This window comes from Sebastes umbrosus, chromosome 13, assembly GCF_015220745.1.
Source record: "Sebastes umbrosus isolate fSebUmb1 chromosome 13, fSebUmb1.pri, whole genome shotgun sequence".
NCBI classification, from domain to species: Eukaryota; Metazoa; Chordata; class Actinopteri; order Perciformes; family Sebastidae; genus Sebastes; species Sebastes umbrosus.
Genome location: NC_051281.1, coordinates 25,271,945 through 25,299,406, shown reverse-complemented (window position 1 = coordinate 25,299,406; position 27,462 = coordinate 25,271,945). Strand labels below are relative to the sequence as shown.

General features: G+C 42.4%; 1 protein-coding gene and 1 pseudogene across 1 annotated transcript in view; one reads left to right on the top strand and one right to left on the bottom strand.

Moving 5' to 3' along the window:
* Window positions 1-857: 857 nt before the first annotated feature.
* Window positions 858-14,338, top strand: LOC119500435 (annotated as a pseudogene).
* Window positions 14,339-19,787: 5,449 nt separating this feature from the next.
* Window positions 19,788-27,462, bottom strand: part of LOC119500165 (solute carrier family 40 member 1-like) — a 9,174-nt gene continuing 1,499 nt past the window's right edge. Inside the window, exons 4-8 of the mRNA XM_037789699.1 lie at window positions 27,047-27,162; window positions 25,374-25,500; window positions 24,244-24,489; window positions 23,456-24,097; window positions 19,788-22,970 (exon numbers count right to left, since the gene is read on the bottom strand). Coding sequence (XP_037645627.1) covers window positions 22,654-22,970; window positions 23,456-24,097; window positions 24,244-24,489; window positions 25,374-25,500; window positions 27,047-27,162 — 1,448 coding nt within the window. The 3' untranslated portion in view covers window positions 19,788-22,653. The remainder of the gene's footprint in view (window positions 22,971-23,455; window positions 24,098-24,243; window positions 24,490-25,373; window positions 25,501-27,046; window positions 27,163-27,462) is intronic.

Below are 27,462 nucleotides of genomic sequence, written 5' to 3'. Positions count from 1 at the left end.
CTGACAGCCATGTGTAACAGCTGTGTGTTCTCTTCCAGACTTATGTCATTGGACACCCAGTTTACTCCATCTACGCATCTGCAAACCATGAAGGAGTCTTCTTTATCGTTACTCCCATGCTAAGTGATAAACGATCTAGGTAAGTTTGACATCTTTTCTAATTGTGCTCATGGCCTGGGTGTGATGCCTGAGCTGTCTCAGCATCCAATAGACACCTTGTGTGCTTTGGCAAATGTGACTTCAGTCTAAACCCAAAACCTTAGCAATTAGTACGGTCTCGACCTGCTCTATATGAAAAGCGGCTTACGATAACTTCTGTTACGATTTGATGTGATATAAAATTGAATTGAATTGAAAATGAGGAGTGATCAATTAATGCTGAAATGGTACCAAACTGCAGAACCAGGCTAGCAGGAATGCCAGCAGTCTTTATGAAGCTTCACACCACTACTTACAGCAACATATCATTCGAATGTAAAGCAGTGGTTTTGTTGCTTTTAGTGGCAATAAATTAAAATTTCTGACTAAATCTCACCAGAATTTGCCATACTGAGGTGTGTTAAAGCTTCTATATGTAGAATATGTATTTGTTTGTAGACAAATTAGACAATCCGGGTGAAAATTGTTGCAGTCCATTCTTTCAGCCCATTAATTTCAGTGTCAGCAGGTCAGACCAGGATGCGCATTGGGGTATACACATGCATAGCTGTCTTTTTTTCTTTCTACTTCCACTTGAAGTCGCTGGTCACAGAAAATATAAAATCATTCTCATGGGGGCTTTAACGTGTGTGAAGTAGAATTTGGGTAAGAGGTCACTGGGTAAGAATGTGTAGCATGCTGATGTTTGACACAGTGTGTGTGTATGTGTGTGTGCAGAGTTGTTCCAGCTGGTTGCGGTACATCTTCCGCAGAGCGGAGATCAGCTGGTGGAGACCCGAGAGCTTTCTGCTGTGCTCAGCGACGTCAGCTCCAACTCAGCGGCCATCGTCTTCGGCAGAGGGGTACATACACCACCGCTACTGTTACCAACACAACATCTGGAACAGTTACATTCCCCACTTGCTGACATATCAGAGGAATATCTGAGAGCTTGTTGACTTTATCAGACTTTTCTGCTGTGGCAAAAATAAAATTATATAGGAGACGATATATATTTGGACCATGTGTTCAAATTGTGTCTTCAAAAACTCCAATAGACCCCAGTGGATGCGATGAGTCACTATCAAATGAACTTCAGATAAAGATTTTTACCCCTTTTTTAAATTGGATGTATAGCGTTTACAATTATTAACTTTTATGAGTACAATCCGCTTCAAATTGACACCAGCATTTACTCCAGAACAGGTTTCAAATACAGAACCTTGGTCAGCCTTCCTGCATGTATGTGTTAATAACCAAAGGTGTTCTTCCTCACAGGGGGAATATATTGCTTCAGCTAAAGGTTTGCATCTGGATGTCTACTTCTTCAAGAAGCAGAAGTCATACAGGTGAGCCGCCGTGTGCAATGCTTCAATTAGCACTCAGTGTGATCTATTTTATTGAGGGTGGAAAATGAATTAAAGATGATCACTTCACACATTTTATTTCAAATTGTCAAGTAAAATCACAAACCATTCACAGCTTTAGATTGCAAATGCCACAAAAACAATTAATTTTTCTATCTGGACACAAAATGCTGTAGAAATCAAGAATAAAGTTATCATATGTGTTAGAGGTCATGAACCATAAAACCCATGATGTTCACAAACTTACATTTTCCTACAAAGCCACGAGGATGTTCAATAACACCGTATGTCTGTCCTTGTGTGGGTTATTATTAGGTTTTCCCTCAAAGAAGACAACAAGAAGGGAGGCAAGAACACATTCACGTGCGTCGCCTGTCACCCAAAAGATGACTGCATTGCCACCGGGCATGAAGACGGCAAGATTCGCTTGTGGTGAGTGCCTTAACAACATGACCTTGAAGCATATACACTCACATCCAGGTTTTTGATCATTTTGAACAATACTTTAGTCGAAACATCTGCCGCATACTTGTGTTGCATGTATTTTCCTAATAGCTGCTCCAGTGAACTCCACTCTCTTAGCATGATGGGGAAACAAACTTTGTCTCTTCCTACTCTAAATTTACCTTTCACAATATTTCCTTGATTATTACATAATTTTGTTCTCTGCAGTGTGTGTTTTATAAGGTGTATGAATGTAGAACCTTTTTTTTTTTTTACATCACTGTTTATCCATTCAGGAGAAACTTCAACCACAAGAAGGAGTACACATACTCCACCCTGCACTGGCACCACAGTGCTGTCGGCTCACTGTGCTTCACCCCAGAAGGTACGCACACGTCATTACCTGTTTTATGATTTCTTTCTCTTTCTCCATCTATTTCAGACGAGATTATTCCTCTCAATCAAGAGAGATTCTAATCTAGAGATTTTGTCTTGTTTAAAAATTTTATTTTGTGCTAGAATGACCAAATTGGCTCAGGGTCTGTTTGCTTTAAAGGGACCGTTCACCCCAAAATCATAAATACATATTGTCCCTCTTACCTGTAGTGCTATTTATCAATCTAGATTGTTTTGGTGCGAGTTGCCGGGTGTTGGAGATATCGGCCGTAGAGATGTCAGACTCCAATAATGGAACTAGATGGCACTCGGCTTGTGGTGCTCAAAGCGGCAAGAAATACATTTGGAAAACTCAACAGCGATGTCTCTTTCCAGAAATCATGACCCGGTTACTCAAGATAATCCACAGACCTTGTTGTGAGCCGTTTCATATTGGAACTATTTTGTCTCTACCGAACTACACCTGTCAACCGTATCACTGCGTAGAAGGAATCGAGCGTCTTCTACTCATGGACGAGAGGCTCGTGTTTATAGTTTATAGCTAACTGATACAGCTAGCTCATCTAGCACCACTGAGCTAGGTAACGTTACAGCTCAGCCGAGGTGGGCGCCATTAATGTTTGCGTCTAGCGCTGTCACGAGCACGAGCCTCTCGTCCATGAGTAGATGCACGCTTCCGGTCACGGTTTGACTCCTCATTTATATCTTTACAGGAGCGCTTCTTATACAAATTAATAACAAAACAAATATGTAGTTCCTTAATGTGAAAAATAACATTTTACATTCTTCAAAGTATATTCTTTTTATATTCTTTATATTCTTATATTCTTCCATGCTTCTTAAGATATGGCACTTAAAGTATTTTTTTTTTGGCGCTTCGAGCACCACAAGCCGAGTGCCCTCTAGTTCCATTATATTTGAGAGAAGACAGACAGCTCTACGGTCGATATCCCCAACACCCGGCAACTCACATCAAAACAATCTAGATTGATAAATAGTACTAAAGGATAAGAGGGAAAATATGTGTTTTTGATTTTGGGGTGAACTGTCCCTTTAAAAAGAATGCAAGCCTGCCCTGTTCCTGCCTCTGTATGTATTTCTGTTTTGTTTTACCAGGCACCAACCTGTTGAGTGGAGGCTTGGAGTCCGTGCTCGTACAATGGCGATACAACCAAGAGAGCCAGCGGGACTTCCTGCCCTGCTTGGGTTCTGCCATTACACACATCGCTGTTTCACCTGATGGAGCACTGTTCTGTACATTCACACAGTGACAACAGTAAGGAGCTGTAACCTGTATTACACACTCAGATGAAACCCAATGAGCAACAAGCTGTTTGTAATAGTAGACATAATGTTTTTAAAGCCAGCGTCTAGTGGCCACTAGCGGTACTACAGCATTAATGCCCTATGGTTGCCACTTGGTTTGAACCCTGCAGGCTTTACATTTGACAGCACATTTTGCTCCTAAGAGCTCACATCTGTGTCTTTGACTGATAGATCAGAAAAGGCAACACTGTAAAATGTGTAGATAGAATTGTTTGAGAGATATCGGTATGAAAGGAAGGCTGTGGTAACCGATTTGTCTCTTCTTGTTTCAGAGATTACGATCATCCAGAGTTGTGTTAAAGTATCAGCAGTCATTCAGGGCCTGGTCAAAGGTGAGTACAGACTGTAGTTGGCAACAGCACGTACATTGATCATAAACACGCTGTATGGGTTCATAGATAATAAACATATCTAAATTCTTCACAGTTCTTGGAAAGCGATCTTGCTTCAAAGGAAGACCTTGCCCATTATAGAAAATAACTATCTCAATTTCAAAACATTATCCCTGTTAGGATTATTGTGGTGTCAGAATGAAATTACCTTGTTACCAAGTGTTTTACGTCATATTTAACCAGAAATAACTTCTCTTGTATTATATCTCGTATTTTTTTGGGCTGTCAATCGATTAAAATATTTAATCGCACATTTTTTATCTGTTCAAAATGTACCTTGAAGGGAGATTTGTCAAATATTTAATACTCAAATATGCAAATATGCTGCTTTATGCAAATGTATGTATATATTTATTATTGGAAATCGGTTAACAACACAAAACAATGACAAATATTGTCCAGAAACCCTCACAGGTACTGCATTTAGCATAAAAAAATATGCTTAAATCATAACATGGCGAACTCAAGCCCAACAGGCAACAACAGCTGTCAGTGTGTCAGTGTGCTGACTTGACTATGACTTGCCCCAAACTGCATGTGATTGTCACAAAGTGGGCATGTCTGTAAAGGGGAGACTCGTGGGTACCCATAGAACCCATTTTCATTCACATATCTTGAGGTCAGAGGTCAAGGGACCCCTTTGAAAATGGTGGATCTTTTGTAGTTGCATCACTCTGTATCAGTGTGCTAAAATATTAATTATATCCTGTAAAACCATCAGGAGCAATTCTGCCTCACTGTCACTCGCATCAAACCTTTCTTTCTTCATATGACATATCAAAAAGAGAAATAAACTAGGTTTGAATCTACCAGGTTCCTCTGTGCACGGAAAAGGAGCAATTGACTTTTTTCTTTTCTTTCTTTTTTTTGTCCCGGTGCAGGAGAAAGTGTCAGGACAGACTTGATGGTGGACCCACGCAGCAAATCCCTGGTGCTGAACGGGAAACCAGGCCACCTGCAGTTTTACTCCCTCCAAAGAGACAAACTGCTGTACAACGTAAGCACTCTGCTTTATAAACCGAGCCAAAGATGGCACACATAAGCCAGACCAAGTTAGTTTGTGGATACTTTTTGGAGGCTTTCATGGACATAACATGCTATTTCAGATAAATATTGTTATGAGTACTTGGAGACAACGTATTTTGATTACAAACAGAAGACAGAACGTTCAAACACAAATTTCTTCTGATCCACAGCCTCGCTAATAACAATGATGTATCCTTGGTGGGAATTTTCCTTGATAACCAAATGCTGAGGTCTGTCATCATCTATGTTTCCCACAGCTGGACATAGTGCAGCAGGAGTACATCCATGAGTCGGGCTTGGATCAGTTTGAGGTGGTCAAGGCAGCCTTTGATGCCTCTGGCAACTGGCTGGCAACAGTGGAAGAAAGAAAACAGAAAGTCGCTGAGCTGGAGCTTAACTTGAAACTGTGAGCATTTGATGAACAAACACAGAGGTACATACGTCTAAACAATATTTAATATGTCTATTAGGGCTGTCAAAGTTAACGTGATGGTAACGCGTTAATGCAAATTCGTTTCATCCCCACTAATTTCTTTAAAGCATTAATGCAATCGATCTTTTGGAGGTTGTAGCTCAGTTTTAAAGCTACAGTGGAGATACTGGCATCATAATGAAACTAGAAAACTTGAAGAATCCATTGGTACCAACCATACTAGCTCACACTAGCTTGTCTCGAAGCAGGCTAGATAGAGCTCCAAACTTTAAAACGGGCATATTTTTTTCTTACCACAACCCTGTACCATGCTTACTGTATCACCTGCAGTTTTGTGCTGAACACGACCATCTCGGCCCCCCACGAGGACCGGATTACAGCCATGTGTTTCTGCCACGCCACCGACAGCCAGACCACCATGCTGGTTTCCACCAGCAAGGACGGACACTTCAAAGCCTGGCAGCTGACCCCACCAGCCCACACAGACGGTAAGCAGTCTAGACCGTATAACCGTACATTCCCACCCCAGTCCCGCTGGCTCTCTTTGGTTGTATCGCCACTGGACGAGCACCGACTCCAAGCCTCCACTCAACAGGTTGGTGCCCGGTAAAACAAAACCGAAATAGATACAGAGGCATGGCCAGGGCAGGCATGCATTCTTCTTAAAGGGACAGTTCACCCCAGAATCAAAAACACATATTTTCCCTCTTACCTGTTGTAATATTTATTAATCTCGATTGTTTTGGTGTGAGTTGCTGGGTGTTGGAGATATCGACTGTAGAGATGTCTGCCTTCTCTCCAATATAATGGAACTAGAGGGCGCGTATAATAAATATATACATACATTTGCATAAAGCAGCATATTTGTCCACTCCCATGTTGATAAGAGTATTACATACTTGACCAATTTCTCTTTAAGGTACATTTTGAACAGATAAAACAAATTGTGATTAATTGCGATTAAATATGGACATCATTAAATATTTTAATCGATTGACAGCCCTAGTGGTAATATTTACCATGCTCTTTTAACATGCTGTCTTTCTCTGTTGCTGTATGTTTTGACTTCTAATTTTTTTTTTGTGCATCTCCAACAACTGTGTCCTTTATGAGTTAATGCCCACTTAAGAGCATGCAGAGCTCTGTGAGATTTGTCCTCATTCATAGTGTTTAAGTAGTTAACATGTAACACCAAAATGACAAAACATGACCGCACATTACAGGCTGTATGCAAAAAATAACATAACATTTTCTGTCTCTAACACTTTTCTTTCATCTCAATGAAAAACACCTTAAGGTCAATGTATAGGTCATCCTTTTAAAAAAATACTTGGGCAAGGAATTGTCATTACCTTTTTAATCATATGTTACTAACTACCAGCCCAAACAGACCAAATCACCTCTTGGAAGTTGAAAATGTGCACACATATCACATCTCTCCATATCGTATCACTAATCCAACACTCTCTTTGTCCGTCTCCCTCTCTCCTTCCTCTTGAATGTGCCAGCAGATGAAGGTCCTTCCTGGTCGTGTGATTTTGTCGGAGACTATCGCGGCCTGGTGCCCGAGTGCTGCTGTTTCTCAGCCGATGGCTCTCTGCTGGCCGTCAGCTTTCAGGAGGTGGTGACTGTGTGGAGCCCGGCTTCCTGGGAGCTCCTGACTACTCTGTCCCAGCCGCCCAAAGCTATCAGGTCAGAGCATTAACATGCACTCAAATACCCACGCATTCACCAGGGAGGGTGTTGAATACTCAATACTTGTAGCACTGAACTTGATGCTGGTAACATATTTTCACCGGTATCTAAAAATTCACTAACTTTTTAGGGCTACTACTTAAAGAAATCTAAAAAAAAAAAAAGATGTGCCAAACACATAAGGAACTCCTTTAGCAAAGAGGGACAGTTGTCATAAGAAAGCTTATGTCCGTCCATTCTCTTCCACTTATTTGAGGCCGGGTCGTGGGGGCAGCGGGCTTAGCAGGGCATTCCAGGTATCCCTCTCCTCAGCAACATTTTCAGCTCTTCCTGGGGGACCCAGAGGCCACCCCAGGACAGACGAGATATATAATCTCTCCAACGTGTTCTGGTTCTACCCCGAGACCTCTTAACAGTTGGACGTGCCCAGAAAACCTCTAAAGGGAGGCATCCAGGAGGATCCTGATCAGATGCCTGAACCACCTCAGCTGGCCCCTTTCGACGCGAAGGAGCAGCAGCTCCACTCCGAGCTCCCTCCGGATATCTGAGCTCCTCATCCTATCTCTAAGGCTGAGCCCAGCCACCCTACGAAGGAAACTCATTTCGGCCACTTGTATCCGCGATCTCATTCTTTCAGTCACACTACCCAAAGCTCATGACCATCGGTGAGGGTTGGAACGTAGATGGACTGGTAAATCGAAAGCTTTGCCTTCCAGCTCAGCTCCCTCTTCACCACAACGGTCCGGTACAGCGCCCACATAACTGCGGACGCCGCACCGAACCACCTGTCCATCTCCTGCTCCATTTTACTCTCACTTCGTGACTAAGACCCCGAGATACTTAAACTCACTCGCTTGGGGCTGTGAATCACTCCCAACCCGGAGGGCGCAATCCACCGTTTTCCGGCAGAGAACCATGGCCTCAGACTTGGAGGTACTGACTCTCATCCCGACCGCTTCACACTCGGCTGCAATCCGCCCCAGTGCATGCTGAAGGTCACGGTCTGATGAGGCCAACAGAACCACATCATCTGCAAAGAGCAGAGACCCAATTCTGATGTCCCTGAACCAGACACTCTCTTCCCCCCGGCTGCGCCTTGAGATCCTGTCCATGAAAATCACAAACCGGATCAGTGACAAGGGACAATCTTGGCGGAGGCCAACACCCATCGGAGACGTGTTTGACTCCATGCCGAGAATACGGACGCAGCTCTCACTTTGGGAATGTGAGGTACCGGGGTCGTTGTTACGAGCCATCCGGTCCTTGTATAACCAAAGCACACGGTTGTAAGCCTTTTCCGAGTCCACAAAAGACATGTAGACTGAATGAGCAAACTCCCATGACCCCTCCAACAGCCCCGCAAGGGTAAAAAGCTGGTCCACTGGTCCACGGCCAGGACGCAATCCGCATTGTTCCTCCTGGATCTGAGGTTCGACAATCAGTTAATAAGTGCAGACTGGAAACACTGGGGCTCACATTCAGAAAAAAGGACATACATGTGACAACACACACACACACACACACACACACACACACACACAGAATCACTAAGCAACCAGCTGTTTTAGAGTTTGGCTCTTTGCCATTGAGGCTCCTCAGTGGTGGACGTCTTTGAACAGTTAAATGACCTTTTTACCACACTGGCAGAAGTCCAGAGCGTCGTTTCTCACAGCAGACGGGGATATAACCGCCCGAGAAAAATAAGTGCTGTCAGCCAGCGGAACACAGGGACAGGCTGCAGTTTCGCAACGTTGCTCAAGTCTCAGAAATGTTGGCAGATGTCCCCCCCCCGAATCCTCCCCCCCCCGCTCAAGAAGGGGCCCTCAGGTCACTGAGGACACAAAACTACTGTTGCTAGTTCCTGTACCACTTCTCTGAAATAAGCCCAGAACATTGACTCAGCGACATATCATGAGAAACTCCCCTTTTCAGTGCTTGTGCACATACATTTGTATATCTGGAGTTCCTACCAACCCACAAACTGTGAAATAAGACGACACAATCAGTTTATTGTGGTCTGTCTAGATCAGAAAACATGTGATTCAACAAGCCATTCAGATTTGGCTCCCCTTCCTATGTCACATGCAGGCTCATTAGAATATACCCCTCAGCTTGAGAACTACCTTTGCAAAGGTGCTCCATATTTTTCTCACAGACTGGGCTTTTTCTTAAAGAGTCAGACAGGTGAATACAGGTATATTTAGACAGACAGGATGAGAAAAATAATGTCTTTTTTGAACATTAAAGCATGTAAACATGTTCTAGTAGAAACCCAAAATACAAAGTATGAACCTGGAAATGAGCCTATATTTATAAGCACATTTGCAAGACAAACAAGCAGAGACATGACTTGTAGGGAACCAGCTGAAAGAAACATTTAACTGTCAATAAACCTTTAAAAACAAAGAAACTATTAAAGGCATCACAGTGAACAGCACTAGAGAAGGTCTCTTGGTAATTAGTGGGGGCGGGCAGACACTTAGTTCTGTTCTACACAAATGCAAACTAGTCTGAACTAATAATTCATAACAGATGAACTGTTTGAAAAGCTCAATCATACCCAGAAAGCAGACATTTCCTGTGTAATTTGGGAGCTGAAAGGGAATTTGTGCGTAATAAGACTTCAAAGTTGGAGGGAGGGAAACAGGAAAACTTTAACGGTCAGCTGTTTTGACAGCTGTCCGGTACCCCTTACAGTACATAACTACCACCTATGGATGTGCAGAGCTGGGTCAATTACTTGACCTCTAACCTCACCAACTCGACTTCTTTACATGCAACTTGAGAAATGAATAACTTATGGTTGTCTTCCAGAGGGCTGAAATAGACACAGTTCACCTGACAAAAGTATTTATTTTATCAAGAGAAGAAATGAATATATTTGCATATGAATGTCAAAGACCTCACTTTAAGTTATATGTACAAGCCTGAAAGGTTGGCCATTATTGACATTTTGTGGGTGTTTGGTTCTTGGTGGGTGTTCAGACCCGGCTTGCGTGTTCCTATTTGAAGCTCCCAAAGCGGAAAACTCCTCAAAAGCTAATCCTGTGAAATATGTGTGGTGTGAGGAGCTGGTTGGTTGGGGGGGGGGTTTGCACTTGGAATTCTTTCTAGTCACAGGGAAAAAAAGGGAACTGTTTTTTCCTCCACCAGGGATCTTTGTTTTGGGCGACTAAGCTGTTCCAAGTATCTGCTGGGAACCACCGCCAACAACCTGCTCTGCTGCTGGAACCTCCTCACCTGCTCATGTAAGGCTGCATGTGTAGTGTGCACGTCAACATTTCCATTTTTCAGCTGAATGCATTTGTTGAAGTTGACTTTAGTTTTCTTCATATCTAACGATACCTTCCTGTTGCCTCTCTCTGCCTCTCCCACTATCTCCTCTCCTCTGTGGCAGTGGAGTGGAGCACCTCGATGGACATCAGCCTGCTGCTGGCTGACCCCCTCACCGAGAACATGGCCGCCTTCTGCTGTCAGGCTGGATGCACCGACTGTAAGCTCTAAACTGGGTGGCCAAAAGTTTTAATGTTTCCAAGTTGTAATCGCATCTCAAAGCACATGGAAAACATTTATTTTAAAGCTGTCAAAAGTTAACACGATCATAACGCGTTAAACGCAAATCCGTTTTAATGCCACTAATTTCTTTAACGCATTAACGCAATCGATCTTTCAGAGGTTGTACCGGGCTCAGTTTTAAAGCTAGAGTGAAGACACTGCTATGATGTGAAACCTGAGGGATCCATTTGTACCAGCCATGTCATACTAGCTTGTCGTGAAGGAGGCTGAATAACTCAATAATGGTTTTCTTTCTTCCTCTATTTCAGTGTTTGTGTTTAAGCCCAGCGAGCCTCGGCCCGTGTTCTCCCATAAGGCCGTGTGCTCGGGGAAGGTGACTCGTGCTGTTTTTGCCCCGAGGGAGGAGATGCTGGAGAGCTGTGAGGAGAGCAGCCAGTGGCTCAACCGCTCCCAGCTGTACTTCCTCACTCAGCACATGGTAAACCATCAGAAACACATGTTTACATTGCAGTGAAAAGGACCTTTCTTTTTAAATTACCTTCTGTGTGCTAGTATTGTGTTCATGCTGTTGGCTGATGTGGACTCTCCTCTGCAGGACCTCATGACATTCACCACTAAGGCAGAGGAAGACAGACTGATGGCATCCAGCAAACAGGTACAGCCACCACAGCTCAGCATCAAATGGTTTCACACATTTTTGGCCTGCTACTCAAAACCTCAGGATGGTGCATACTGAGCATGTTTAGAGCAGGTTTTCTCAGCTCAGTTCTTCATGCTTGGCAGTCTGAACATAACAAAACTAATACAATGGAATTCTTCTGGAATGAACACAGAGTGATTGAGAAGAGCTAGTTCATTAGCTTAGCTAAAGTTACAGAAGCTCATTTATTAATGAGCCCTCTGTGGATCCATGTAGCCTTTGTTTACAAGTTTTAACTACATACCCCCTCTGTTTCTCTCATCTTTAGTGTCTTTCTTACGACGATGTATTAGGGCCATTGTAGATAAAAAAAACAAAATAAAAGGGAGCCGGGGGAGGGGGTAATATTCAGAGGAAAAACTCAGAATCTCCGAGATGAAATCAATTTACGAGAAAAAAACTTGGATATTCTTTGAGATTAAAGTGGTAAATTTACAAAAGAACCTCCAGCAACCTGGGGTTCAGCGTCTCGCTCAAGGACACTTTGACATGCGCACATGAGGAGCCGGGGATCGAACCGCCAACCTTGCGGTTAAGGGATGACCCACTGAGCTACAGCCGTCCCAGTTTTAGTGTTGCCTGTGCTGAAATAAGAAATACGCCTTTTGTGTATTCAAAGATAGACGTTGTTGGTCTATACTTTCCCGTAACTTCTATAATATTAATACTTAAGAAAAGAACATATTAAGAACATAAAAGAAAATGTGGCAAATTTGTGAGTTTTTTCTCATAAATGTATGACTTTTGATCTTGGAAATTCAGATTTTTTTAAATTTATTTTTTCTGGGAATATTCCCCCCTCCCCTCTTACCTACAATGGCCCTAATACAGCGTCCTACTTTCTCCACTTTCTATCAAATAAAAACATGAATGCTGAAGATTTCCCTCTGTCCCACCACTGTTGACATTGTGATTTGTTTCCCCCCCTTAAAGCTTGTAATCGATGACAGTGTTGCCATGACACCGTTCTACCTGTTGCTGGGGAAACACCGGCAACAGGAAAATGAAGACCCGCTGAGCAGCCTGTCTGCCGAGAGGACACCTCTACCACAGGGCTCTGTCGCTATCAGAGAGGTCAGTAGTTCGGCCCTGCGTGGATTATGTCCACTTTGTGTTTGTGATTCTCAAATTTGCATTGAAGCTTTTTTTTTTTTTCTTGACAGCTTCTGCAGACCCCGGCCCACGTCTTGCCATCTACCTCTTTCCTCTGCTCAATGTTTGTACAGTCTCTGCTCATCTCCGTGACAGAAGCCAGGTCAGTAGTCTGAAAACCTTGTCCAAATTATCTTCAATAATCAGCCAATAAAACCTTGAAACCTAGTAGTCATAATGATAATTTGTGCCTTTTTAGTATGTTAATATTGGTTGAGGGGGGAAATGGGACCATATTTTTTTGACGCCTCACTAACTTCATCACTGTGGGTCTGATAATGTTAGCGTGAGTTGACAAAACAGCTGCTGGAATTCAGGCTTCACGTGATTCAGCAACTTAAGACCCTGGTTAAAATAGTGCACACAGGAAAATGTGGACTCCCTTGTTTATCTCTGAAAATATGCGGAGTCACGGTAACATTTTTTTCATTTCCATTTGTGCTCTCGTGACCGCAGGGAGGAAAACAAACACGCAGAGGAGGAAATGGAGAGCGAGAAAGAGGAAGAGGATTCAGAGGGGGAAATGGAATCCAGCACCCCGAGACCAGAGCAGGCGTCACTGGGCGGCCAGGCGGCAGAGTCGACAGCCCCCGCTCTGACCAAAGCCCAGGTTAGGGAACTGAGGAGGGTGAAGAAACTTGACCACAGCTGGCTCACAGATCTCCTGCACCCTTGAACACGACCCTGTACAAAGACACTCACACAGAAACGGCGCCTATAGAAAGTTTTTTATTAATTTTACGCCATTAAATCAGAATGGATTTCTTCTGGAAAAAGAAAAAAACAATGTCAAAGGGGCAAAACAGAAAATATTTGATTGCATAACTATCCACTCCTTAAGCAGCAATTCCAACCTTGAGTCAAGTTTGTATCGGGTTACACATTTAAAGAATAAAAAAATAAAAAATGTTCTCAGTGAAACTGCTGAGGCTCGTGTGAACAGCAGGTTTCAAGTCTTGCCATGAACTCTGGACTGCATTGAGGTCTGGATTCTGACTCCAGAATATTAACATCAGTATTTAGTGCCATGTCTGTTTTAGCTTTGACTGCATGTTTGTGGTTGTTTGTAGTCTTGTTGGAAAATAAGTCTTTTCCCAAGTCACAGTTCTCTTACAGACTGCAGTAAGTTGATTTCTCTGTATTCCGCTTCAGTTCCAGGGCTTCAAATATCAAATTTGCAACATGCTAGCTGTCCCCTTTCTCTTCTTATGATACTTCATAGACCAACACTATACAAACCACACACAAGCATGCAAGAGCTCTATAAGCGGTTACAGATAATGGATGGATGGATATGTGTTTTTTTCAGCAATTCATAATTTCTTTTCTCACATTAGCTGAGCTATTCCACAATCTTTCCCTGTTTGGGAATCACTGATCTTCACGATGTAGTTTTGGACAGGATATTAAATAACATCCACCTGGGTGTGCCACACATAGCTTTATTTAACTGCCATGCCTTGATTAAAATAGACTGGCTGCACCAGTGGTGATTTTGTTCTGTCACAGTAAAGGGATTGAATACTTATGCAATCATTTATTTTGGTCCATTTCTGGAGTGATTTTTTTTTTATTGCACATTAAAGTATTTTAGTTTTTTATTGATCAATGTAAAAAAAAAAAAAAAAGATGGGATCCACTGTGATTCAATGTAAAAACCAGAAAAAGGCCAAGGGTGTGGCGAAAACCTTCTATAGGCGCTGTATGCATGCACACACATTTTTCTATACTTCTATAAATTTAATAAAACAATGTCAGCCTTTCTTAAAGCTTCCTGCCTCCATGATTTTGCCTCTTCCCTCACCTTTTTACACAACAGCAGTGTGTCTTCCAGAGTCCAAACTCGTTGCAGGCTTTTTCCATTGTCAGAATTGCGTGATGTAATTCAGTGACGGTTATATGTGTAGATGACGTTTCTCACGTTGTTGTATAAGCAGGTGAACTATGAAACACAACTAGTCAGACTGTTGCTTTTCAAAAATAATTAGGATTAAGAAATGAGGCAAAAATTCACAAAATACAGAATGATTACATGTTTGAGTGGATGCCTAATAATGCAACCCGTGATATTTCATATTACAGCTTCTTGTTGGGCTCTTGTAAATCTTCGACATAAACTTTTCTAGTGTGACCGGAACCTTGGAAAAGTCCCATTATTGGTGCTGTAAAGTCAGGTCGGACTCAGCAGATTCTTGAGCAACGAATCTCGAAGTCCTGAGTAAGCTGTCTCAGAAGGAGAAGGTCACGTTTTGTTCCCAGGGTTGAATAGGACCGTGCACTTTCATCTCAGCATTTTCAGTTCCTTTCTCTATCAGGTGCTTCTACCCAGAGGACAGATCCATCATGCCCTGTCGTGAACTCTGCGTTTGACCGATATTGAGCTTTTATGATCAAACCGGTTCACCCTTTATGTCCTTATCGAGATCCAAACTGCTTATCTGTCACTTTTATTGACCTCATATGAACTGGAATTGTAGAGCGGATCCAGTAAATAAAAAAAAAGAAATAAAAACACAACAAGCCCTATCTGATTCTTCATAGTAAACTTTACTTTCTCTGAAATGTACGCTAGGATAAAAAAAGAAAAACTGTAATTCACTTTGACATCTATATATAATCATAATATATATATAAAACAAATAAATATGAAATACATATAAAACTTAGAGGGACCTTATAGTGTTCTTTTAAACAAAACCAATGCAACAAAGACTAAGTCTGAAAATCAGCTCCGAGGTTCAGACTCTGTGTATAATATATAATATAATATAAGGGGAGGAAGTGAAATCTAGAATTTCTGTGGAAGTAGCTCATTATTTTTTTGTGAATACCAGTTCAATTTTAATTTGTATTTGTGTGTACACTTGTGCATTAAAGCAGCAGTAGGTAGAATTGGAGCAAATATGATTAAAATAAGTTATTTTTATAAAACGGTCACTATATCCTGACAGTAGTGCATGAGACAGGTAATCTGAAAAATATCTGAAAAATATCATGTTCCTCTGTGTCCTCCGGTGCTCCTAATGGCCTCTGCAAGATTTCCCAGACCGGAGAAAAACAACCAATCAGAGCCGAGCTGAAGTCTTGCCGTCTCTGAGCAGCTGTCAATCACTCACAAACTCGGATCAAACGGTCGAACTAGGCAGCGCTGATCAAATATGAATCAATATTCTGTTACTGTGATGCCTATTTCTGTTTAGCTGTAAAATGAGAACGTTGGTGACCCGGCAGCCATGTTGAGATCAGTTGAGGTAACCGTTACAGCCAAACAGTACACTACAAGATGTCTCTGAACCATTTTATGTGAGAAATAGACATTACAGTAACAGAATATTAATTCATCTATGATCAGCGTTGTCTAGTTTGAACGTTTCAGAACCGCATCACTAACATTCGCCGCTGTCGCATCATAATTAAGGAGCCTAGTGTTAGTGCAGGCAGATTCTCCTAACACCACGGTTGTCTTTTCCTCATGAATTCTCCTTCTCATCTTTCCTTGACCTCATGACGTTTTCCATCAAGGTCAAGGAAAAATGGTTAGGAAAAGACGTTAGGACGTAATTTTTGGACTTTTTCGATCGCAGCCTCAGAGTTTTCGGTTCCAGAGCAGCTCATCAGAGTCAGTTCAATCAACTCTGAGTAGGTTGAACCTGAACATAAAAAGTCATCATCAATAGAGCTCTGATGCTACGATTCACATGGCGACAGGTAAATGAGAGGCAGAGCTCCATTTTAAGCCAGTTGACATAGAGATTGTAGTACATGTACGTACAGTATATGCTGACTGTGCACATTTATCTATAAAAAAGTCAGAGCGGGGAAAAGTGTCAATAATATAATAAAGTGTTATTCAGTGTGGTCCGATAATTCATCTTTTACCAGACTTACATTTCCTTAATGATAAAGTGGTGGAATCTGACTGTGTATTAGACTGTAGCCTACATTACATCTACAATATGTTTGGTCAGCTCTGATGGGGACAAAACACAGGAGCAGCAACTGAAGATGAAAAATATATTTAAACATAGAGACATGATTGTAAACTCACAGTCTGATCCAGTAATAATGTGTTTGGTGATTTAAAGGTTATATAGAGTAGATGATAATAGACACCTAGTATTTGGATCTTGGCTCAACAGCATTCAGTAACTTTATTTCAGCTACTTCAACAAGTGTAGTCAATTTAAACACAGTCAGTGAAATGCTGTTAAAACTCTCTTTCTAACTCCATTCTGCAGCTGCTCCTCCATCCTGCTCACTCACAAATATTAACATATAATCTACAATATTATTATGTTCCATCAGTGCGACCAATCACACCATGAGTGACAGAGATCATTATTCGTTGATCCTGTGTCTGAGATTCATACCGATTTTTACTAGCATATATAAACTGAGATACACATTGTGTGCAATGTGGAGCTGCTCCAACAAACTGACCGCGGTTTCAGTCACAGTGTTATAAAAATTAACTTCCCAAACAGAAGATTGTGGCAGCTGCCAATTCTCTGGTGCTTGCTGTTGTTTCCCTTTTCCCTGGTGTTTTTTTGGTTGAGTTGCTGAGTGATTAGAGGGTTATTCAGTTCACCTGTTGCGCAGGATGTGGGGACTGGCTCTTAAATGATAGTTGAGAGCAGCTTGGTGCATTCCCCTCTTGGCCAATCAGGGTGTAACGACGCCCTTTCTGTAGGGCTTAAAAGAGGAGGGAAACTGCACACCCAGGGTCATTCTGATCTCTCCTTCACTCAATGCAACATGTGTTATCAGCTTTATCAGAAACTCTGGTCTGTTTTGGGCCCTTTTGGGATTCTGTGATCTTTGTGTTTTGTTTGTTGAGAGTGTTGACTCTCCTAGTTGGGGAAACAAGTTAAGTGCCAACCAATTGGGTTACCTGCACTGGGACGTTTAGGTACTATTTGTGCAACGATCTGGCTTGCCTTACAATAGCCTAACGCCTGTAGGCTGTATTTTTGTATTCTATTCATTTGTTGATTTTCAATGAAACCCTTTATACCCATTTCTTTTAGTGTATTTTATTTGGGAAAACTTTAAAGGAGGGTAAAAGGAAAAACACAAACCAATATTTCAGTTTCCTTAATTGTTTGTTAATATAGAGGCATTTGTTCATTATTGAAGAGGCATTTGTTCATTATTATTATTAAGAAGGCATTTTATTTTATATTATTATGTGGATGGGAACTGTTTTTCAGTTCTGACTGAACAACTAAAGTCTGGGGAACTCAGTACCGCCACAAGATCAAGCAGAGGATTTATTCTGAGATGACGGTGACTTGATTCTGTGTGATATTTGAATATTCGTCTCACACATACTTATATTCTTCTCACACATACATATATTCTTGTGCGAGTGAAAATATATGTAAGTGAAAGGAGAATGTATGTGTGTGTGTGTGAGAGTGCAAGAATGAATCATGTCTTGCACGGCCCCTCATATGGAGTTGCTAGCTTCAAGCAGAGAGACGAGGAGTAATGAGCTATAATGGCCTGGTAAGCTTTCTAACTTCAACCCCTCAGATATTTGTCATTATCAAACTTGTAGTCTTCCGCCCCAACTCACTCTCACAAAAGACTTTAGTATTACTCCGCAACCCCTGGGAACAGACTTTCATATGTAAAGAGTGATTTCAAGGAGTCTTTGTCACCGTGAGGTGATCGGGCAACCGGAGGAGACTCCAGCAAACTAAGCAAGGTCAACTTGCTTGTGTGTCAAACAGTCAATAAAGGTGCCCCAATATACAGTATATGTTACATGACTGACTTGTGAAATTGAGCAATGTTTGAGCTTCTAACACCTGACTTTCCCTATCAGCAGTGGTGCTATCAGTTAAATATTATTTCTGATGTCACCTTTGAAATTACAGTTGAAATCGTTGTGGAAGCTCCGATTTAAAAAAAATAAGAAAATCAAGTGAACGCAGGGCAGGACGTTCTGACCAAACATGCACATTTATTTTTTGGAGAGAATCAGCCTCTCTGTGAGTGCTCATTATTTCAGAAGATACCAAAGATCACACGTTAAAGAGGAAGATATTTCTATAGTGCACACTTATCTCTAGTCCCAGTTCCTGTCTGTAGACATTGGACTTTCGCTGCAGTCAGCAGCCTTCTCCCTATCAAGTATGCGGTTCATGTTGACCTTTCTGCCCAAAATTGTTATATGACAAAAAAAAACATCTTAAAGGGGAACACCATCTAAATTACAATTTCCAATATATTATTTCCATGGCCGAGGAAAGTTCAATCAATATTTGTGAACATGATCTCCTCTCTCTCAAAGCCAGAAACCAGAGAAGTAAGTCTCAAACTTGTGATGTCACCAGGTATAAAGTGTAGAGCTGCTCCATAGACAGCTCCAGACTTTATATCCTATGACACCACAAATTTAAGTTTTAGCATTCTAGTTTTTGGATTTGGGAGAGAGTTGTTCATGCTTACTAATATTTTTTGGACCGTCTTAGACCAGAGGACACAGAGGCACATCATTTTTTTTTTCAGATTACCTGTCTCATGCACTACTTTCAGGATCTAGTGACTGTTTTATAAAAATAACTTTTTTTAATCATATTTGTTCCATTCTACCCACTGCTGTTTTAATTCCTCTTATACACTGTCGTACCAGGAAGCATCCATCATCAGGCTAATTTATCTGACGTCTGATGCTGGGACAGAACACTTGAGACTCAAACAGGCACTATTGTATTCATTAGCTGCCGTACTTATTAGCAGTGCATTGGTATTTGGTGTTATATAAAGCTCTTAAAGTGGTACCAACTCCTGATAGGGACCATCACAATATGCTCACATGTCTAAGTGCATATTAGTTATAACATATAGAAATACATTGTGTTAAAATGCTAAAATGAAACCACAAAATGCTGAGTCATAGCTCACTAACATGTCCCAGGCCGAGCCCTTCTGTGGCGTAATCAAACAGGTCATTATTTGTCTTTTCAGCAGGCATGCGAGTCCAGATCATCCAGCTCAGCTTAGAGTCAGCCAGTTTAACACGGGCTGCCTGAAAGGAAGGGATTCTGGGGAGGAAATTAGCAGCTAACTCTGCTGTGGTATGTGACCTCACACAGCAGCAGCCAAGCCCAAGACTGAGGCCAAGAAACCCTGAACACAATCCACTGCACACACACACGGACACTCACACACACACATTAGACCATACAGACAGGTAATTATGAAGTTGTCTTTATTTAGGAGACCTCATGCAATACAATCAGTACCAACGACCTCAGTGGAGTGCGATTATTACATAAACATGATTTCTTTATGATTTAATGCTTTTGTCTATTGATCTACAATAACACTGATATATATATATATATATATACACAGAGAATAATATATATTGTCAGATTAAAGCAGTATGATACAGAAATTAAAGAAATGTAATCGCTTTATACACAAATTTCAAAAATCTTTAAGAAATCTCAATTTGACACAAAATGTTAACACTAGGTGTATAAAAACATGTAAAAAAGAAAAAAAAAAAAGTCAGCATTTCCAGACAAACAGCATGACAACATTACATACAATATATATAGATAGATAGATATATATTTTAAGCATTTTCCAATTGTGTATTTCAGTTTATATTGACTGACCGCTAATGTTATTTACATTAAAAATATAGAGTTATGGCCATGTGAGATATTCCTGAATCAGCAGACCAAGCGTTGTAAGAGCTGGTTTTGTTGAGTTTGAGGTTACATTAAACACGGATGGAACATGAAAAAAAAAGCTCCGTTCCCAGTGAGTCTGCACCTCGTGGCACACCTGCAGATATCCTGACTCAGCGAGTGCAAGCTAAAAAAGTGGCCTTTTGTTCTCCTACATCTGGTGTGGCTACCTCTGGTTCCAACCTAAATATCCCCCCCACCCATTACCAAAACCTTGGCTAGACTGGCTTGGTTTTTCTTGGGTAGGGTGCGGCTAGTAACCGTCTTCCTGTAGCCACGTGTGTGTGCGTTAAACAGCCGTCAAGGCTAATTTACAATAAGGCAACAGAGATCGCTGAAGGTCAGAGGCTGGAGAATAACTAGTTCCAGCTACTATAGTTACTGTATTTGGGTAGATCTTTGAAAGTGAGATCATGTACATTTCTGAAAGACGTAATAAAACACATTATTCCTCTTACAAATGGAAAAAGTTGACTTCGTAAGCAGTTCAGTGCGGTCCGGGGTATTGCTGCTGCAGCCTTGCTCGGCCTGCTATCACCAGTAGCTTATGGTGGCGAATTGTTAGCGAACTTTAAATTGTCACATGTCTCCACAGTGGCTACTGTTACATCCAGTAGCCTCACTTTAAAGTAAAGCTACTTTACAAATGTCTGAGATTCTCACTTCACAGGAGAAGTAGCATGCAACAAAAAAAAGCCACTAACTAACATGAGATACTATTGAAATGCATTTTCTAGACTAGCACTGTACAGCCGAAGATGTCAACTTTGACCTGAGTAAAATGTGTCCACCTCTGTTGAAGCGTACCTGCAATAACAACTAAAAACGGACTCAGTCTGATGGCAGTCTGAAGAGGGTAAACTGAGATCGGGCAAGGTTTGCTGACTAAGCTCCCTGGCTGACTTTTGAGGAAACAGGGGGAGGGGGGAATGAGGGGGAGGCTTCCTGAGGTAAACTCGGGTATCCAGACTGGTACAGTTTTTCCTCATGAGTGTTACAATATGTGCCTTTTTGAACCACAATCCCCCACACACAGCGTTCGGACACACTGACGGAGAGACTAGAAGTGATTGAAACTAGATTGTAGCAGGAGGTTGATGGGGTTTATGGGGTTTATGGGGTTTATGGGGTTATGGGGGGAGTCGGGACTTCAGCCTTGTGCAAAAATATTGATCAAATGCCTGATCACGCGTTAGGTGTAATGACAGACGTCAATCACTTAAAGTGCCTGTGTAACAACAATCATGATTGAAAAAATTACTCAAGAGAACATAAAAATCAAAAAAGGTGACACGTATTAACGTAAACTATCAGGAAAACAAAAATTTTTAAGTACAATCTCAGAGTGGGTTTAGACATATCCAGGTTTACTAGGGGGTTGTATGAAAGCATTAGTGAACCTACACAACTACTGTCACCTGATGTAAAAAATACATATTTGGAATGCTTCAGACAGATTTCCCTCACTTCCTTTTATGCCACATATGGACTTTGACTTTGGTAACTGAGAGAGCTATTGACGAGGGTGCATAGCATTTCGTTCTTATGGCACAACTGCGAGCACGCGACACAATACTGATGATATGATTATTATACAAAACCACCGTCTGCATTTCCTGAATAAATACAGCTAACTGCATATATACCTACGTGTTAAGAGAGACTACATCCCAGTTTTGTGTTTGGTTAAATAAAAAAACCTTCTGGAGGAAGACATCCATTACCTGCTCATCATACATGTATATGTAGGCTAAGCTATTAGAGAACTGCTAGCAGACACAGCTACAGCACCAAGAGGCGAGTGTCAGAAGACGGGGGACGTTCTCTCTTTTCTCAGACAAGAGTCGTCCCCCTTAATCCGAGCCTCAGTGCCCGCTTCCCTGCGAGATTTCTCCGTCAGTTCTGCCCTTTAGTTAGCTGGAGCACCTTTTACAATTCTTGACAGCTAGGTCCAGGCTGTTAGGAGAAGGAGGAGATTTTTACAGTGTTATCCCCTGATTTCTTTAACAGGACCCACGTTGGGGTCACAAGCCTAGAAGTGGTTGACAGTGCATGTATATATCGAAGAGCATGGACCCACAGGTGAGCGGCTCTCACCTGACTCCCACACTGAAATAGTGAGAGGAGCCCTGCCTTATCTAAAGTTGTACTGATGGTTAGCTTTCTACTCGCCTCCTACTCATGATTAGTGCTGTATTCATGGCTACAGTATGCATAGCGTGTTAAGTTACCTTTTTCTCTGGTTTCTGTTAGCATTCGCATTCTGCCGGCTACAAGCAAAGCTGTTAGTATGATAAGATGCAGGGGGTCGGGTAAGGCTTGAGAAGTATGTACCCAGGACAGAGTGTCTTTAGTGGGGTTAGACGGTGGTAGGAAGTGAGAGGCTGTCCACCGGCTCCGCCTTCTGCTCCGGCGAGCAGCAGAGGAAGAGGCGGCTGCCCAGGCTCTTGAAGGCAAATCCAAAGTACATGATGTGACCCATGGCCACGAAGGACACAGAGATGATGACCAGCAGGCCGAAGGCCTCCGGGTTCGGAGCCAGAATCACCATGATGAAGTGCAGCAGGTCTAAGAGGTAATTCATGGAGTTCTGGACGCCGTTGATCACACCTCGCTCCGACTCGATCACATTCTCCTGGATGAGCTGAGTCACTGTCAGGTCAAAAGACCACAGGCCTGCGGGACGGAGATCAACAGTCAGTCCTAATGGTATCTTTACAGCCGTATAATAACCGCTAACAGTAGCTGTAGCTGGAAATATCAGGCAATATTATTGGAATCAAAGGTTGCGATTATTGCTTTGACATCCGTGACTCATCTGTAGAGGTCTTGTGTGAAATTCTGGTTACTTATGAAAAAGCTCAACCTGTGGACCTTCTTGACTCACCTTTAGGAAGTCATAATTTGGGAAACAGCCTTTTACAATCTTATGAAAGGAAGTGAACATGCCAACAAAGCATGAACACTATAACACCTATCACTCTAATTTCCTTTTGAATAAAACAATAAAACAGGCTATGCACCATTTACTCCGATAACAGTCAATGATCATTTGCACTTTGGAGCTTCTACTCTGCTTCAAAACAAAATAATATTGAATACAATATCATGGTATTGAGATAACCACCACAAAAATATTCAAGGGGGACTATTTTACTCACCAACTCTAGCAGCAATGACGCCAGAAAACAGCAGAATCACAGACATGTAGGACTGTAGAGGTGGCAGCTCTTCAGTTGGCGCAGCAGTAGTGGTAGCGTTTCCACCGGTAAGAATGCTGGTGAGGATGTGGTCGGCCTCGGGCAGCGCCTTCTCTCCGATCAGGTGGGTGTAAAGGTCCTGGAAGGGCGAGACGCTGAGGTCGAAGGGGCTCCCGGGAGCAAAGACAGCGAAAATACACAGCAGTAGGCAGGACAGCTGGGCCACGCCTGAAATGAAGCCTGTGCGGATCAGGCCGCACTTCTTGCGGATCCAAGTGAAGGCGACGGTGCCGCAGATACCCGCCACGGCCGAGGCCCCCATCAGCAGGCTGAGCACCGAGCCGTTGAGGCCCTGCGTGTAGGCGTAGCCCGTGGTGATGCAGTCGAAGCCCAGCACCGTCATGTACAGGAAAGACAGGGACATGCCGGCCAAGAAAATGTTCTGGTTGTAGTAGGCCACCCAGCCGGCCTTCAAGGTGCGCAGGGGTTCGGTCACCTGGTAGCAGCAGCCGTGCTGCTTGGGAGCGTCGGGCTTGGCCACGGCTGAGGTTTCATTCATCAGCGGCTGAGACGACTCCTCAGGACTCTGGCCGTTCTCCAAGTCTGAGAAAGGGCATGGAAAGATTTAGTTCTATTTAGTCTGGATCATCACACAGGCCAAAACTCTCCAAACTCAACCAATGAGATTATTACCAAAAATAAAATACCAGGATTTTAGTACAATTCAAACACAGGGTTCTCGCAGCTACCTTTCGGGGCGCTGAGCTGTTTGAGCTCCTGTTGCTGCTCCTTCTGGCCGGCTTTCGAGGCCAACGCCGGCGTCTTCTGGTAGACCTTCCACAGCAGCGCGTACTCCAGACACATGGAGCACAGGTTCCAGCCAGAGATGAAGCCGCAGCCAATGAAATGGGAGCCAAACGCCATTATCTGGCCCACCAGCATGGGAGCCAGGATGTTGGTCAGCTGGTCGATAATCCGCACTGTGGCATTCATGTCTGTTTAATACAAGAGTGGAAGTCAATATCGACAGTTTCTTATACTGACGGATGTCAAAGGAAATTACTGGCCTATTAAAGTTCTCATATTTTGGTCAGTTTTACATTCATATGATGGCAGGTTTTACTAAACTGTAGAGATGTTCCGATAAAAATGTTTTCCTTCCTGTTACCGATTCCGATACCTGAAAGTGCGGTATCAGCCAATATCGAGTACAGATCCAATACCAGCGTAAAAAAATATATATATAGTTGTTATTATTATTATTATTATTATTATTTAACAGATGTTTACTACTGACCATGTATGGATGTGATATTATTACTATCTTTGTTGTATGGCCTGGCTCAGGTTAAACACTTTGTAAAACATTTATCGTCACGTGACAAACTACCTGCAATCAGTTCTTCTTCGCTGCTCTAAAACAGATGTTGCCAGTGGCAGCCATGATACATCCAGGGCGACAGCACAGTGAAGGCTACTGTTTTGGAGCGACGAAGAAGAATTGATTTCCGGTTAAACAAGTTGACTTGTTTCTGTGTTAATAAATTATGGTATCGGATCGGTGCGTAGACTGGCGTTCTCGCTGATACCTGATGCCAAATTTTGGGCAGTATCGGACGCATTTCCGATATTGGTATCGGAACAACTCCACTAAACTGATTGTACTAGCAATACTGGTAAAAGGCCATCAAGTTCATGAGTGTTTTCCATCATGTGAGCAAATCTTTTAAATAGTTTATAACAATCAGGGACATAAAAGATGAAAACGAGAGTGAGTCAGCATCCGGGGTTCAAAGTCTGGCCCACTGTAGAGATCTGATAAGGGGTCACATGAGGCCTGCATTCGATGATAAGCCAGCAGCGGGTAAGATACACTGACCTGCCAACGTGCTGCTGTCCTGACCTGCCACAACCACCACCCAGTCCCTCTGGATGGTGATGGATGTAGCCGTACTGGCCAGGTTGGCGATGTTAGCGATGGTGATCACCAGAATGTAGCAGGTGGTCTGAAAAACAAAATAAGGATATTTAAATTCAAGAATGACAAACCCTTTTCTAACTCTGTAACATCAAAACTCAAACAGTAAAATGAGACTGTATAGTTGTCATTTTTGGAAGTACAGACAACAAAATTCTCTATTAACCAAAACCCAAGTGCTACTATCACGTGTCATCTTATGCAAACTAAAGAAATCAATAACTTCCTGTGGAAAAAAAATCTTTATCATTCTGTGAAAAATAACTGCTTAGAAGAAAGAGAACAGTGAATATAATACTCAGCATGTGACCTCAACTACAGCAGTAATGAAGAAGCACTGAAAAAAAAACCATAGCATGTTTCATCTAGAAATGGCTCATTTGTGAAACACACTGACCGGCTATTTGTTTGTTGATCTGTGTGTGTGTGTGTGTGTGTGTGTGTGTGTGTGTGTGTGTGTGTGTGTGTGTGCGTGTGTACACACATTGTAATGCGTTAAATGCTTCAACAGGCCAGGCCACATTTCTCTCTCTGTCATGTGACTGGCCTGGAAGAACCTGCTGACTGCACAGCCTCCAACTAGACACTCAATCTCCTGTTTCACCGACCTCCCTCCACCTCCACACACACTCCGACACCGGCCGTCCCTCTAAACACTCTCACATGGCCAAAATCCCCCCTTTCTCTGGAAACCCAAAGGCGTCCTACAAATGCGGAGGACAACACTGAAGACATTCTCCCCGACAGAAAGGCATTTGCGTTTCAAACCGAGAACCCAGACCAGTTTCCCATGATGGTGGAGGGAAACCCGTCTAGTCTGCAGCTCTGCATCTCGGTCAGCTGCAGCATTAGGTCTGAATCTTAGTGGTGAGGGAGCTCTCATGAAGCCGCATAGCTAAACAAGTGTAAACAAGCCGCTTGCAAAACACTGACACAAACATTCTTTTCCTACAGAAGACTTGAAGATGTATGACGTGACCGCTCATGCTTTGTTTCCCTGTGATAAAAAAACTCGGGCTGCCCTCTCTTAGTCGACAAATCGGTCGTTTTGGTCGTAGTCGACTAACATTCATTCATAAGATCTGTTGATTAAATCAACTAATCGGTTAGTCGGTAAAATCGTATGAGTATTAGTCGACTAAAGCCCAAGAGAAAACCTCATTGTTTATGATCTCAACACAGCAAGCTTAGTTTTCTTGTGAAAACAATATTATTACAAATTCAGTAATTCATTATTGTACTGCAAGAGTATCATGAGCATCATGAAAGAAGAAGACAAGTTGTTTGATGCTTCAATTTTTTAAAACAAAAATTTAAATAGCGACCCTGACAACTGAACTTAGTGGAACAGTCAAAGGTCTTGTGGAAGTGAACTACAATCATTTCGCGCATCTGTAAAAGCTGTTCAAGTGGTCATAAATCAAATTGACGCAGGAGTCCATATCAGTAAAAGTAAGCAGCTTTCAATCCCGGGGTCAGAGTGTTGTACTTGAAGAAAAAGGGTTAGTTAAAACCTCAATCAGATCACGTTGAAACAGTGAGTGTGTAAGCACGAGGGGCGGGGGGGATCTTACCAGAATCCATCCATTGTAAAGCTCCACGAGCTGTTCTTTGAACTGGAAAACAACCATCAGGAGGATCCCACACAGGATGACGCAACTGTTCTGGACGAGCAGCGAAGTCTGGGCCACTGTGGAAACACCAGGAGGGACATTAGGGACAGAAATGTGATCAAAGACAACAGGTTTCTGTCTGATAACTAGTTCAATTACAGCGCTTCCACAAGATGGTTGGGTACATTCTCCGCTTCCCGATCTAATCTAATAGTGTCTTTGCCAAATTCCCCTGAATAAACATTCCACAAGAGGTGCATTTAACTGTGAAAATGAGGGATGGAAATAGCACATGTGCACACTTGCATAATGCCAGTCCCTTTGAAAGTGCTCCACATCTATTTTCAGGGATCAAATCTGCAAAGTTTGGGCATTTT